The 13,363-nt window shown below is 44.6% G+C and overlaps 3 protein-coding genes across 3 annotated transcripts; 1 reads left to right on the forward strand and 2 right to left on the reverse strand.

Moving 5' to 3' along the window:
* Positions 1 to 1,103: 1,103 nt before the first annotated feature.
* On the reverse strand, positions 1,104 to 2,202 carry PtA15_7A295 (uncharacterized protein; the record flags this gene model as incomplete). The annotated part of the gene is made up of 4 exons (XM_053170887.1): positions 1,104 to 1,220; positions 1,312 to 1,415; positions 1,502 to 1,681; positions 1,746 to 2,202. 4 exons carry the CDS (start codon positions 2,200 to 2,202, stop codon positions 1,104 to 1,106), a joined length of 858 nt encoding a protein of 285 aa, XP_053022124.1.
* A 485-nt stretch (positions 2,203 to 2,687) lies between these two features.
* On the forward strand, positions 2,688 to 3,916 carry PtA15_7A296 (uncharacterized protein; the record flags this gene model as incomplete). Its single annotated transcript, XM_053170888.1, has 4 exons — positions 2,688 to 2,942; positions 3,032 to 3,136; positions 3,249 to 3,375; positions 3,486 to 3,916. The coding sequence occupies 4 exons, from the start codon at positions 2,688 to 2,690 to the stop codon at positions 3,914 to 3,916; spliced, it is 918 nt and encodes a 305-aa protein (XP_053022125.1).
* Positions 3,917 to 9,930: 6,014 nt separating this feature from the next.
* On the reverse strand, positions 9,931 to 11,210 carry PtA15_7A297 (uncharacterized protein; the record flags this gene model as incomplete). The annotated part of the gene is made up of 3 exons (XM_053170889.1): positions 9,931 to 10,211; positions 10,287 to 10,582; positions 10,660 to 11,210. 3 exons carry the CDS (start codon positions 11,208 to 11,210, stop codon positions 9,931 to 9,933), a joined length of 1,128 nt encoding a protein of 375 aa, XP_053022126.1.
* Positions 11,211 to 13,363: the final 2,153 nt, after the last annotated feature.

Consider the following 13,363-nt stretch of genomic DNA (forward strand, 5'->3'; position numbering starts at 1 on the left):
AACATTTCCATCATTCCCACAACTCGGATAGGTGGGTGATCTGGACGGTAAGGATCAACTGTGGTTAATCTGCAGCGAATAATTTGGGCATGAGTGGATGAGACCTGTTCTGCCGACCGACGTGGTTGCCACGTCAGAGGAACATGACTCCATCTTCTCCACTCTAATCAAATTATTTGACATTCCTCCTTCAACTCTCCCTTCTATCGCCTTCGTTACCTCTCATCGATTGTGTCATGTATTCACATTGTTGTGTTTTCTTCTCAGTTTTGCGAAGTCGCAATAACCAAATTGGTTCCGCTGCCAGCATCTCTCATTTTGAATATTCATTATACATGCATGAAACCATAATGTTGCGGACCACAAGCTGGCCGAGGGGAGATCTTCTACAAAGCCTTGATCGATGGGCTCTGGAAGGCGTATGTAGATCAACTTCTCGCCGTCCCAGTTTAGTGGAGGAACACTCCATCCATCCGACCAAATTAATTAAACTCGGATAAATGGGTGATCGGGATGGTAAAGATTAAACTGTCATGTATTTGCAGCAAATAATTTGGTTACGAGTGGATGAGACCAGTTCTGCCGACCGACGTTGTACACGTCAGAGGAACTCAGTTCCATCTTTTTCACTCTGTAGATTATTTGACATTCTTCTGCTTCATCTCACCATAATGTTGCATTTGTCTCCTTTTATTGTCTGTTTTGTTCTTCCTCATATTATTCAGCCGCAAAAATGACTTTGTCAATATGATGCTTTGGAGTCGATTTGCCGGGACCCACACATCTTACATTTGAGTCCTTCATTGATTCTTGATTGGAACCTGATGATTGACGCGAGGCCCGCGCCGGTGCAAATAATCGGGCCTTGGCTTCGGCTGGAAAGGTTCTTGTCAGACATCAACATGTAAATGGCTGGACAAACAAGTGTCGTGGTAAATTGTTCAAGGCACGGCCTTCGTGAAGACAACAAGAGAAGCGCTGTACGAAATGAGGAGTTTAAGGTGTACATGCTGTAGATGGTTGGGATAACGATGTTATAAAAGTACAATCCATGGAAAGATCTGGGGAAAACAATAAAGCAAAAATGCACCAGATGGGCCGGACTAATTGGTTCCAGGTTTGGCGCCACGAAGATGGGCGGTGCTCAAGCACTGTTGCACGACACCCAACAGATGGTTATTTTCGAGGGCAGCTGCGACTCGTTCCTTATCGTTCAATTGCTAAGTTATGAATAAACGCATAAGCATTCTCGGCAAGAAACAAGATATAGATGATTATTTATGTGTGAGAAAGGCCGGGCGAGTTGCTTACTTTGTTGACCGAATTCTCCGATTGATGTGTACCTTCTTTAATCTTGATGTCCACTTTGAATCGTTCAGGTAGGGAGCGTAATAAACGAACCCTCAAAGTCAAACCTAGGGATATTGCAGAAGAGATAGAGCCCCTTGACTTTAAGCAAAGCATTATTTCTTGTAAATAAATGAAGAGGGGAAAAATATACCGATGAGGGTGGCCATGGAGCAATGAGGGATGGTGGGTGTGAACCGGACCATGACGTGAGGGCTGTCAGATCGATCAGGATCGTCGAGGGGATAGGAGACGGTGATTTGGTCGGGCGAGACGACGGAGAGGTCTTCGAGCGTGAGAGGGTGTTCGGGATCGGTGATCGAGCGAATAAGGTCTATCCGAAGAGGACAGGCCATTAGTTCTCAAACGGAATCTACGCATAGATGGTTATCACGTACCAAAAATCTCCTCGGAGTTGATCCTCTCTTCTTCTTCTTCGGCTTTGCCGCCATTCGCATTGGCTTTCTCTCGACCTTCCTCAGAATCCTCTTCGTCCAGTAGGTCAACCGAATCAAGATAGTATGGGTCCTCCTGGACGGATGCTTGCTGTACTCGACTCAAGAACGTCCTCCTCTGTCGGTCTGTCGACACGGATGATGGTTGGGATAGGGCTGAGGTGGCTGGCTTTGATTGTGCCGAGTTCGACTTCAGGATAGGGTTAGCGTTGTCTGGCATGGTTGTTGCGGGGCTTTGATTCAACCGGTTCGTCGATATTCTTTTTTGGTCCGGTTTGTTGGTTGAGCAGATGCAGGGGTCGGGGGCCACGCTGCCTGACCACCGTGGGGTGATCCGGATGGGCTCTTGCTCCGTCGGAACTTTGTCGCACCTCCCCAGCCCGGACCGAAGTTCAGTCATTGACGCATCGGCGCTCTCTCCTGCCCAAAATCATCCTTCTCAAGTTCAACCAAGCCGACCCACGAGCCGAACTCTCCATAAATCAGCTGTTCATTAGGCTATCAAATTCAGACGATGCCACCTAAACGTTGCGTAACAGTTTTCTATCCCACCACCTTATCCTCAACTGCCCAACCCCCTTGTGTTGACTGAAGCGATCCTGACGACTGTCTTTTTCTTTCTGTTAACGTCTCTCTTTTAGATGATCTTAACAGTATGTCATTCCGTTTACCCGCCCGATCAGTAACGAAATCATGAAAAAAAATCTACGTAGGGAATGCCAGAGGTGCTTAATTGATTTGATTTTATTCTCCCTGGTTAAAAAAACATCTCGAAAAACGGAACCGCTTGATGTGCAATTTTAACCCACGACAGAGGCGGGGCAAGAAGACTCGGATTTTCCGATCCTATGCGAGACCTGTTTGGGGGATAATCCATACGTACGGATGTCGAAGCAAGCGTTAGGGAAAGAATGCAAGATTTGTACACGACCGTTTACGATCTTCCGCTGGCTACCGGGAGCAGGGATGAGGTACAAGAAAACGGAGATCTGTCAGACCTGTGCTAAACTTAAGAACGTCTGTCAGACCTGTTTGCTCGATCTTCAGTATGGTTTACCCACCCAAGTTAGGGATACCGCCCTCGGTATCAACTCAAAAGCTCCTATTAGTAATATCAACCGCGAATATCATGCTCAGAACGTACGTTATCTTTCGTTCTTAATCTCCGTATTCCCCGCAAACTTTCTGCTGAAAATTACTCTATTGTTTATTATTATTTCGCTATCAAGATGGAAAGCAAATTAGAAGGATCCTCAGATTTGATTAACTATGATCGACAAGATGCTGGCGGAAAAGATGTACTGAAAAGACTAGCTCGAACTGACCCGTACTATGTGAGTCGTGACAACAAGAAGCAAACCTCCGCCAATGTAGTTCAGCTCCAGGCCAGGTCCATGAACGGAGAAACGCTGATCCCAATATTGCCGACTTCTACGGAAATTTTAGAAGCGAAACAGGCCGCACATTTGTTCGTTTTACGCCAAAGGTGAATGCGCTCGCGGTGATGGATGCCCATATCGTCACGAGGTGCCTGTTGAGAACGAGTTGAGTAAACAAAACATCCAAGACCGATGTAAGCTCCCTGATTTGCTTTCCTCCACCATCAAACTTAATCCTAGTCCATATGTACAAATCAATCCAGCTGATGTTCTGAGACGGGCTTCCTAACTTGCATACAAATAGACCATGGACGCAATGATCCGGTTGCCCGGAAGATACTCTCAGCCTATGCACAGACGACGGGCCTTACGCCACCAGAAGACGAGAATGTAGTGTCATTATTCTTGTCATCGTTGCCGCCAGAAGCGACAAACGAGTCGTTGATCCGACATTTCTTCAACTCGATCGGGATCGAGTCTCCGAAGATCAAGTCTGTCGTCGTGGTACCGACGTCGAAGTGTGCCTTTGTTAATTTCGCCAGCCGGTCAATCGCCGAAGATGCCGCTAGTCGTTGCAGTGTCCGCGTCCAGATCGCCGGGAAAGACGTCCTCGTCCGCTGGGGTCGCTCTAAGCCTAAGAAGAACGGCGCCGAGGCAGCCAGGGCCGCGCTTCCCAGACCAGCTGATGAAGCTAACTCATCCGTCGGAGAGCGTGAGATCGCTAGTAGCATGTAACTTGTATCATAGCACCTCTTGTTCCTCTCTTTCTCCCTTCTTCCTCTTGTTGACAATTCATCATAAACCACGCCACCATGTCTGACCTCCATCGTGCAGATTCAAGAAGAAAACAGCCATCTCAAAAACAGAACTGGTCGTTTTTTTGACTGCTGATCGTCCTATTCTCTTATGCTTACAATACATACCCCCCCCCCCCCCCCCCCCCCCCAGCCAAGAGCGACTATCAGTGAAGGGCCTACTCCCGGGACATGGTCACATGCCATGATGTATTTTCTTGACTAGGAGACTCGCACACCAAGTAGCAGTGCCACAACCTACTCGTGGTTAACATTGCCTGGAGCAGGGTTATTGTGAAGCCTGCAACTGTAGTTGCAATTGTAAAGCCTCCTACGAGTAGATTTTGCCTTGTGTTGACTTGTGATTTGAAGTTGTTGGATTATGGTCTGTTTTTTTTTTTGGGGGGGGGGGGGGGGGGGGGGAGGGCTTAGGTTTGTGACTAACTCAAGCTCAGTGGATGACTTTCACCTGGCTTTAGTTTAGACGAAAAGGATCAACCTTACTTGCTGGCAATAATTGATTGGGGTTGAGTTTTATCCAGAACAAGGTATAGCAAACCAAGCCATTTTGGCACCAGGAAGTGTTGAATTAGTACGCTTAGTATGTTTCAACCATAACACCAAAAAATCTTGTACTTATATAGTCTACACAAGATTGCTTCTGGGGTTTCCTTCTCTAGTGAATCAGAACTTCATTTTTCTCACTCCAAAGATTCACCAGACTTTGAGTCTGTGTCAGGTGAACTTCAGGCTGTTCATCCCATGGTCTTTGAAGGAACAGCTAGCTGTGATTTCAAGATATGCTTTAAAATTCTGAAAGAAACTCAAATTCAATCAAAGTAGGGGGGTTCACAATTGAAATTTGTAAAACTTTAGGACCCATTTTAACCTATTTATGAACATATTTTTAAAAAGTTGATAAATTGCACTGATTGATTGGTCATGCCTTTTTCTGGACATCTTGCCAAAATTTCAAAATTATGTTCATAAAGGCCTTAAATTGCCCTCCAAAGTTTTATAAAATTCAATTGTGAACCCCCCTAGTGTGTGGAAAGACAAGCTAGATTTCTGAAATAAATACTTTCACAGCAGAGCACATTCATCTCAGGCTCTAAGCAAACCATTTATGTTGGAATTTTCTTCAAGTGTGTTGGTGATTGTGTATAAATGCAGGAAAGATGAACAGAATATTGTAAGAATAAAATGTGGATATGTGAGTTATAATTGAGTTGAAGATTCAACCACAAATATAATGATGGAGAATTATGTGACAATAATCAAAATCTAATTTTTGAGTTTGTGAAGTAACTCCTTGATATCTTTGATCCATTTTTTTGATGATTCAGTCAATCCTGGTTGCTTTTTAGAAATTTGAAGAATACATTTTTCTTGATCCTTTACAGCTGATTTGAGGTACTTACCTTTGAATCCATTCTGAGCCAAGTCAAGGTAAGCAAATATGAATTGATCTTGTTCAGCAACCAACTGTTTCTCTATATCTGAATTGGTGAATGAAACATTGAATAATGGAAGATGATTCCTGAAAAACCTTCTCATACAATAAAGTGTTACAATCTGATAGATATCTGAATGTGATGATATTATTGCTGGTATTACGTCAGTTGGAGTGTCAAATAAGTACCGATGTACCAAACCCATTGATTGAAATGATACAGCATATTTTATAAGATTTTCTGGATTGATAAGATATTTGCTTTCATCAAAGCCTGTAGATGGGTGAAAAATTGGACCCATGAAATCTTGGCGGATTCTGATAAAGGTGTCATGCCATGGAAACCTGTTTGGGAATAGTGATTCAGTTTGGACTATTATGTTTGATAGTGTGAGGTGTACCAGGCATTTCTTCTGTTTCTCTTGAAGAGCTGTATTTATTTCATTTTTCAGTAGAAAAGCAGATCAAAATTGTGTTCATTTAGATCAGAGGCACAAATTCAAGGAAAAATAACAAAAATAAGAGGAATCTCACCTCTGATAGACCTGTGGAAATGCCCCAGAGATGGATTGCAAAGCATGAGATAAATCTCGGGGTTGACCCACTCAGGACTTCCAAAGAATTTAGCACCCTTGCTTTTGATCAAAAGAGTAACATGGAAATTGACCAAGCTGACTACATTTTCTGAATTAAAGATTTCTATGTCTCTCATTTCCACTGGTGGCAGCAAGTTTCTTGTATGAATGTAATCTCCTAAGAGAAACAGTGATTTCAGATATTCCAACTTGATTTCAGGTTCATCAAGAGTTTTACATTTCAGCTTGATGAAATTTTCTTGAAGATATTTCCAAATGGGAACCAATTGAGTAGTGATGCTATCTAACTGATCATAAGTTATAATTGATGCCAGTTCAATTTTCTTCTGAAGATTGGGATTTTTTTTTCAATAAACTTGGACGACTGAGGGCTGAGGATGTTATTGAAATTTTGATTGGATTTGGAGTCTCTTTGGTGGCAGTATTAAATTTTTCTTCAGATGGGGCGAGATATTTGTATATTTGTTCCAGATGGTTAGCAATTTCTTCCAAGTTTCCCTGGCTCTGCATTCTTGAAGATTGCTGTAGTTCCTTGATTCTCAACCCAATCAAGTCATGAGTTGGATCTAGAATTGAGACCAAGACATTCATACTGGTAAATTGGAAGTGTGTAGAAAGACAGAAATAAAATACATACATTGATTTTCTGAAGCTGGTTCTTTATGGATTCTTGATATTTCAGTCCCCACCCAATTGTTACTGTTTCCAGCCCCTATTATTGGAGCATCCACATGAACAGAATTGGTAGATGTTCCCATTGCATTTGGTATAGCATCTTTGGTGAGTTGTGAAGTAGAAAGATTGAGAAGCATGAGTCAAGGAATTTATCTAGATTTCTAATAAGCAGAGAATTGAATTAAGTATGATTATTTGCATTCTCTGCCCTGCTCACCTATTTCCATGCGCAAATCCATGGCAAATACAAGTTGACCAGCTTTTGATATGTAAAAAATAGTCAAAATAAAGGAGCATAATGATTTGATCATCCTGTCTACTGAGCCCAAAGTGAATATTTAAAGTTTCAAAATGGAATTGGTGGTATGTCAAAATTTACTTTATGGAGCACAGTGTTTGAAAGGTAGGTCAGGTAATGAAAGAACTTGAAATTTTTGCAATCAAAGAAGGGTTGGTAATAGCACTGTGTGACCAGAGGGATAGCTGACTACAGCGACTCAATTTATATGGTATAAACCCTGTTTGGAAAGCAAAAGTAGCAAGAAAAACTATAACTATCAGGCAATGAAATGAAATTGCAGTGAGCTGGGGAGATAAACACAAAGGAGAGATCAAGGGTTCTTATAACCACGAGATAAATAGGCTGGGACTAGAATAAAGGAGACAAAACATGTTTAGAGCCACATACAACAAGGTAAACAAAGGACCATGACTGTATTGGTGGTTTTGGCTACGAAACAGCCCATTTGAAGATTTGATCATGCTTCTGAACATGTGAGATTTACTTATTCAACAGGAAGTACAGAATCCCAAGGCAATGTAATGTGGCTTGTGCTGCACTTTGAAACTTGCACCCCATGTTTTGACGATAAGCTGTCCTTGCTGATACTAATAAGGCTGTAACATATTTGGCTCTTGAGGGGTTCCATCCAGATCAACCAACAGTAAGGATATGTACACGCAATTGAGCCTAACTTTGCTTCAGAAAAAGTATATGAATAGTTTTGGGTAAAAAAAGCTTGAGGAAGTGTTTTTTTAGAAATTCACAAATCTCAGGCATGCAAAATTTGGCCCTTACAGAAACATCAAAGCAAGTATTGTGCACATAGTAAAAAGGGTGTGCATGCTCTATAAAAATGATAATCCAGGAAACCATGCCAGGCATTGAATACATCTTAAGTACAGTGTGAACTGTGCAGCACTTCCTTATGTCTAAGTGACATGATTGAGAGGGGGCACAAAACTTCATCTGATCACATTTCCCCAGCAACTAAGGCTTAGCTCTTCCCTCTAGATTAGCAATTTTAGACCATTGGAAGTGCTCCACTCACTGCCAGAAGAATTCAATCAACTGCAAGCAGTTGACATGCAAGAAATCTAAGCAAGCTTGTGGTATTACGCACACCTTTTTCCAGGCTTAATTTTGACCAAGCTTCACTGGAAATTCACTGCGCATCAGGCACAGTGACTGTGCAGAAAAGATTTATGAGCTAGAACAACATTTCTGCAGCAGTAACTTGCATGTCAACTGCTAGCAGTTGAGTGAATTTTTCTTGTAGTGACTTTGAGTTCAGCCACAAGGCTACCAGAAAATGTGAGATATAAATCTCCGGATTCAAGGAATGGATATACACAGAAGAAAGAATCAAACAATCATAAAAAGGCATTTATATTGGTATGTTCTTCAGGCTTTGACTATTGCTCATCAAGAAAAAGATGAACTAAATATTGTAAGCTAGCTGGATGGCAGATGTGGTTATAAATTGGAAGATTCAATTGAAAGTATTGATCAAAATTTGTTCCACCAAAATAATCACAACCTAATTTCTAGTCTTATAAACCAATGAGTAAACATGCTTGATCCATCTTTTTGTAGATTCCTTCATTTCTCTTGTAAGTCCACATGCATCCAGGAGAAGTTTTTCTTGGTTAGTTACAGCTTTTTTCAGTTTAGAATCTTTGAACCCGTTTTGAGCTAGCTCCTGGAGAGCAGATATGTATTGAAATTTAAGAGGGACCAGAAGCTCCATTTGTTGTACGGTGCGCTTTTGGTCCTGGATGGTTGCTTGCTAGTCCAGCTCCGCCCATCTGGTCCCCCCCCCGAATTTTCGCGGCACGACAGGCACATCCATCGCTGCGCCAGTGGCGGTTTTTCCAATCATCTGTGGTGCCTCAGCTTCCATGACATCCAAGTAAAGAGAGTCAGAAATGCACCTTTCAGTCATGGAAGTCGGCAAACTTGTTTCAAGAGCAAAAAAATAAATCGTGCGTGCGTGCTCTGCCAACCTAGTTTTGAAGCTGCCCCAACCTCCATGCAGAGTGCAAGCTGGCCAGCGCTTATAAGTATGTAAAGAGCGGTGAAAATAAAAGAGCGTATCGATCCAATCATTTCGTCTGTTGAGCTTGAAGTCAATGTGCAAAAGAAAATTATGTAAGAGCCTGAATTGTATGTCGGAGCGTATGATGGGCCCTAAAACATTGGATCGTTTGCAAGGAACTGATGACAAGCGTTTGGTCGACGGCTGTAAAACGTTTGTGTAAAGCACCGCACCGCATCGCCTCAAGGCAATACAAGAGAAAAGTACCGAGTGCCCCTTGTACCTTGCAGATGTTTGATCCATCCAATTTCGTAGATAGAACTTGTTGCACATAAGAGTGGTTTGGCTTGCCACAACCTGTTCCAGGCCCCGGTCACTGTGCGCACCAATCCACTGATCCAAATGATGCTCTTGGATAGTGCACAGGAAAATGTGATGGAGCTGGCTACCAAGTTCGAAGTCCGAAGGTGACTCATGTGGCATCAGTGATTTAGGACTGAGAGCAACGGCCAAAACTTACAAGAACTCTCAAGTATTTAGATACATAGTTCTGAAGAAGAAATGTACTTCAATGCAAGAGATCCAGAATTTCAAGGTCAAAAAGGGGAGTTCAATCTTCCATATCTGCAGGTGATTAAAAAAGCATTTACGTATTATGCGATTCAACAAAGGCTAAAGAGATAAACGGCTACCTGTGTGTATATGTTTACAGAAGTAAGAGAAGTGTGTATGGATGAGCGACAAAAGGGAGGCAAAAAGAAGACCGGAATGGCGGGCAGTTTGTTCACACAGCAGGGCAAGAGTATCGAGGCCAAAGAAAAAGAGCTAACAAACGATGTGAAAGATTTACATGTGGATTGAGGATCTTGTACGCAGAAGGGGTAAGGAAAGAGAAAACGAAAAGAAAAAGGGTTTAGCGGGTTTTAAGTTTGGAGGAAGACTTGTTATCCAAATCGCTATCCTCGGAGTCCAGGACGACGAGCTCGGGTTTCTCGGAAGCCGACGATGAGGAAGATTGGGAGGGAGAGGCGGGCGAGGCGCGGGCGAAGGCGAGCTTGTCGCGGCGGACTTGGGCCTCTTCGGCCGTCATTCGCGTGCCCATGAGCACATCCCAATGCACGAAATACGGCTGGGAGAAGTTCTTCTTGATCCCGAACTGTTGGTGATGGATGTCGTGATAAGCAGCATTATTCCCTGTATACAGACAAAAAACAAAACAAAATCAGTTTGGATGTTTGGGAGGTGGGGGGAGGCGGAAGGGGGACGGACCAAAGAGGTGCTGGAGCGGATCGAAGGGGAGAGCGAGGCCGCAATGGTCGTCGACCGTCTTGGCCGTCGAGATGCCGAAGAGGAAGGTGGCCTGTCTGACGGACATGGCCGAGGCCCAATGGGCGATGACGGCGCCCAAGGTGTCGAGGATGAAGCCCTCGACAGGGTGGTTGTAGAGCGCACCGTAGGAATAAGGACAGTATAGACGGTGGTGGACGGAGTGGATGTGCTTGTAGAGGAACTGGTTGATGTGGAAGGCTCTGTGCCAGAAGTATTGCCAGGTATCGAGGACAAACCTATAAGAAAAAAGGAGGGGGGGAAGTTTAGATGCGGATAAGTAGAAGAGGAGAGAGAGAGAGAAAGAGAGACTGACGAGGCCCAAAGGAATTGGAGGATGGGTAGTCCCCACCAGTACGACCATTGAACGAGTGATTGGCCGTAGTTGAGGAGCAGCCAGCGGGCGTGCTGAGGGGGAAGGAGGATGTGAACGAGGGTAGAGACGAGGGGGGCATACTGCTTCATTTCAGCGAGATAGTCGCGGGCGAGGACGTTGGAGGGGGCGGAGTCGAGATAGAAGATGCCGAGGGCGGTCTGGATGAGTTGCTGGAGGATGACGGCCTTGACGACCTGGGCGGGGGAGACCTTGTTGCGCTTGGCGATCTCGGCGGGCTCGTGGAGCCGGTACTTCTCGATCCAGGGCAGCTCGAGATGGTCGAGGAGGGTGAAGAAGATCGCGACGAGCCAGTAGGCCAGCAGGGGCACCAGGACCGTCAGCGCCGGGTCGCTCAGCCCGGGGATGATCTCGTTCCGCTGGAAGTGGTAGGAGGGGAAGGCGAGCTGGGTGGGCTCGATCTTGCGGAGCAGGGCCTCGCTCAGACTGCTGCTGAGGCCGGCCATCTGCGTCGTCCGCCGGAGATTGTCCATCCTCGGGCGTGCTGGGGTGGGTGTTCTTGGGGGGGTGGGTGCTGGTAAGATGGTCGGTGGTTATATGTATCCGTTCACGTTGGGAGGAGGAAGGAGAAGAGAAGTCGGGCAGTTTCAGTATAAGCAGCGCCACTCGCACTCGGCTTACATAATCAGCCAGCCAGCTTCCACCCGATCCAGCCAAACCCCGCCCGGCCAGGCCCAAGTGGCAAGCACCGTCCCCCGGAAAGCACCGCCGACGATCCGATCCCACGGCTCATCCCAGGAGCGCGGGCATGTTGATTACCCTGGCGATGCCCATCGGCAGTCCCGCCTGAGGCAGTTCCATTCAGGGGCCAGGGGGGATTGTCTCCGATGGGACAGCGGTGGGATTGGTGAGCGCTCCTGCTACAACACACCCGCGCCCTGGTACAGTCTCTGGGCAGCCCTGACTTATCACAAGTCCCTCGCTTCAGAGGGCCCTGGTACAGCCTGGGCTGGCGCAAAGCACCCTCGCGCGAAGCGCGGCCTCCGAAGGAGGGACTTGCAGGTAAAGCCAAGAATTTGGCTTGAGAGCTTTCAGTGTTTTGGTGGGAGTTTTTTCCCGCTCCCCTTTCAGGGGTCTTCTCCTTGTGTATTCCTATTGCCTGTGGTGCCAGATTAAAGGCCTGATTTTTCTCTTTCTTTTGGTGTCAATCACCACTTTTTCCCCCTTCACAAACTCCTTCCATCCCCCTTTGAAGTTTGTGGTTTTTTTGTGTTCAGACAGAAGTGTGTATGCAAATTCCGAGAAGATCCATTGGGACTCAATTTAAATACAGAACTCCATCATCCATCCAGCTTGACTGCTGAGCAAGGGCAACACTCTCCTTCAAGTGTAGATATCACAAAATGACACTACATTGAAGCTGAGATGCTCAGCTATCCCGTGTACTTCAGCTTGCTGACTCACAATGAGTGCGCGCTGTGTAATGTAAATTTGATTCAAAAAGTTGGAAATTTCCTGAAGCTCTCACACGGAAAAAAGTATTAGATGCCTCAGACAAATGGGAGCTAGACGAAATAGTCCCGTCGCGGGTTAGCTATTGGCACTTGCGGATCCGGTCTCCAATCTCGGTACATTGCATAGTATCAAGATAGTGAAAGAGCATACTAACCTAGACAAAATAGTCCCGTTGCGGGTTAGCTATCGGCACTCGCGGATCCGGTCTCCAATCTCGGTGAGGAAAGAGACTGGAGCCGGAGCGCGAGATCAGTTAGACTAAATACATGATTCTAGCCCTAACCGGTTGAACTACCCTGAATATCACTAACTAGGTTACAGACTAAGTACATGATTATTTTATACTTAGTTTATTTAATCTTGATCTTCTGTTATCTTCTGTTGGCATCACAACACCCCCCCCCCAAGATTACAAAAACTACCCGTTGACGCCAAGTTGATCCAGCGCTCCTAGCATTTTTGTTGGTCCAAGCCGTTTGGTTAAGACATCTGCTAGTTGATTTCGCGTACTTGTCCACTTGACATCAATTTTGTTTTCTCTTATCAAATCATTAACAAAATAAAATGCACACCGCAGATATTTGGTCTTTTTCTTCGAGGTGTTGTCCGTTGCAATGAGTACCCACCAGGGGAGATATGTTCCCACTCCCCAGGGAGTGCCAGAGCTGAATTTGATGTGAGTTTTGGTCAGATGGGAGCCTGATGTGCATCAGTAACTCATCCCTAAATGAATTGAAGTGGATGCAGAAGTGAGTCAAAAGTCAGTCAGAATTGATTTGGGAGTCAACACAATGTTGTGTAGAATTCTTTTGTTTTCTAGGTACAACTAGAGGAAAAAATATGATGAAATGATATTTCACCCAAGTCCAACTCATCAATTGCTCCTGTTTGATGATGTCAAAGGATAGGAAAGCAAAATTGCAATTCTTGAATGTAATTCCTGTAAAAAAAATGAGTTTCTTGTAATTCACATTATATGCCCTCATGTACAAAATTAAAGTAAAAGTCAACTTGGTATTATTGGGTTTAGAATTTCGGAATGTGGTAATGTTGCAGTAAAATTAGTGAAACCCATTTTCTTGGAAATGCTGTAATTAATTTGAATTTGGCTAAAAAAAATGGTGATAAACTATTGTATTGGGGTGAAAGTCTGAGGTAAGTCAAGGCTGGA

The sequence above is a fragment of the Puccinia triticina genome, chromosome 7A, assembly GCF_026914185.1.
Source record: "Puccinia triticina chromosome 7A, complete sequence".
Classification (NCBI taxonomy): Eukaryota; Fungi; Basidiomycota; class Pucciniomycetes; order Pucciniales; family Pucciniaceae; genus Puccinia; species Puccinia triticina.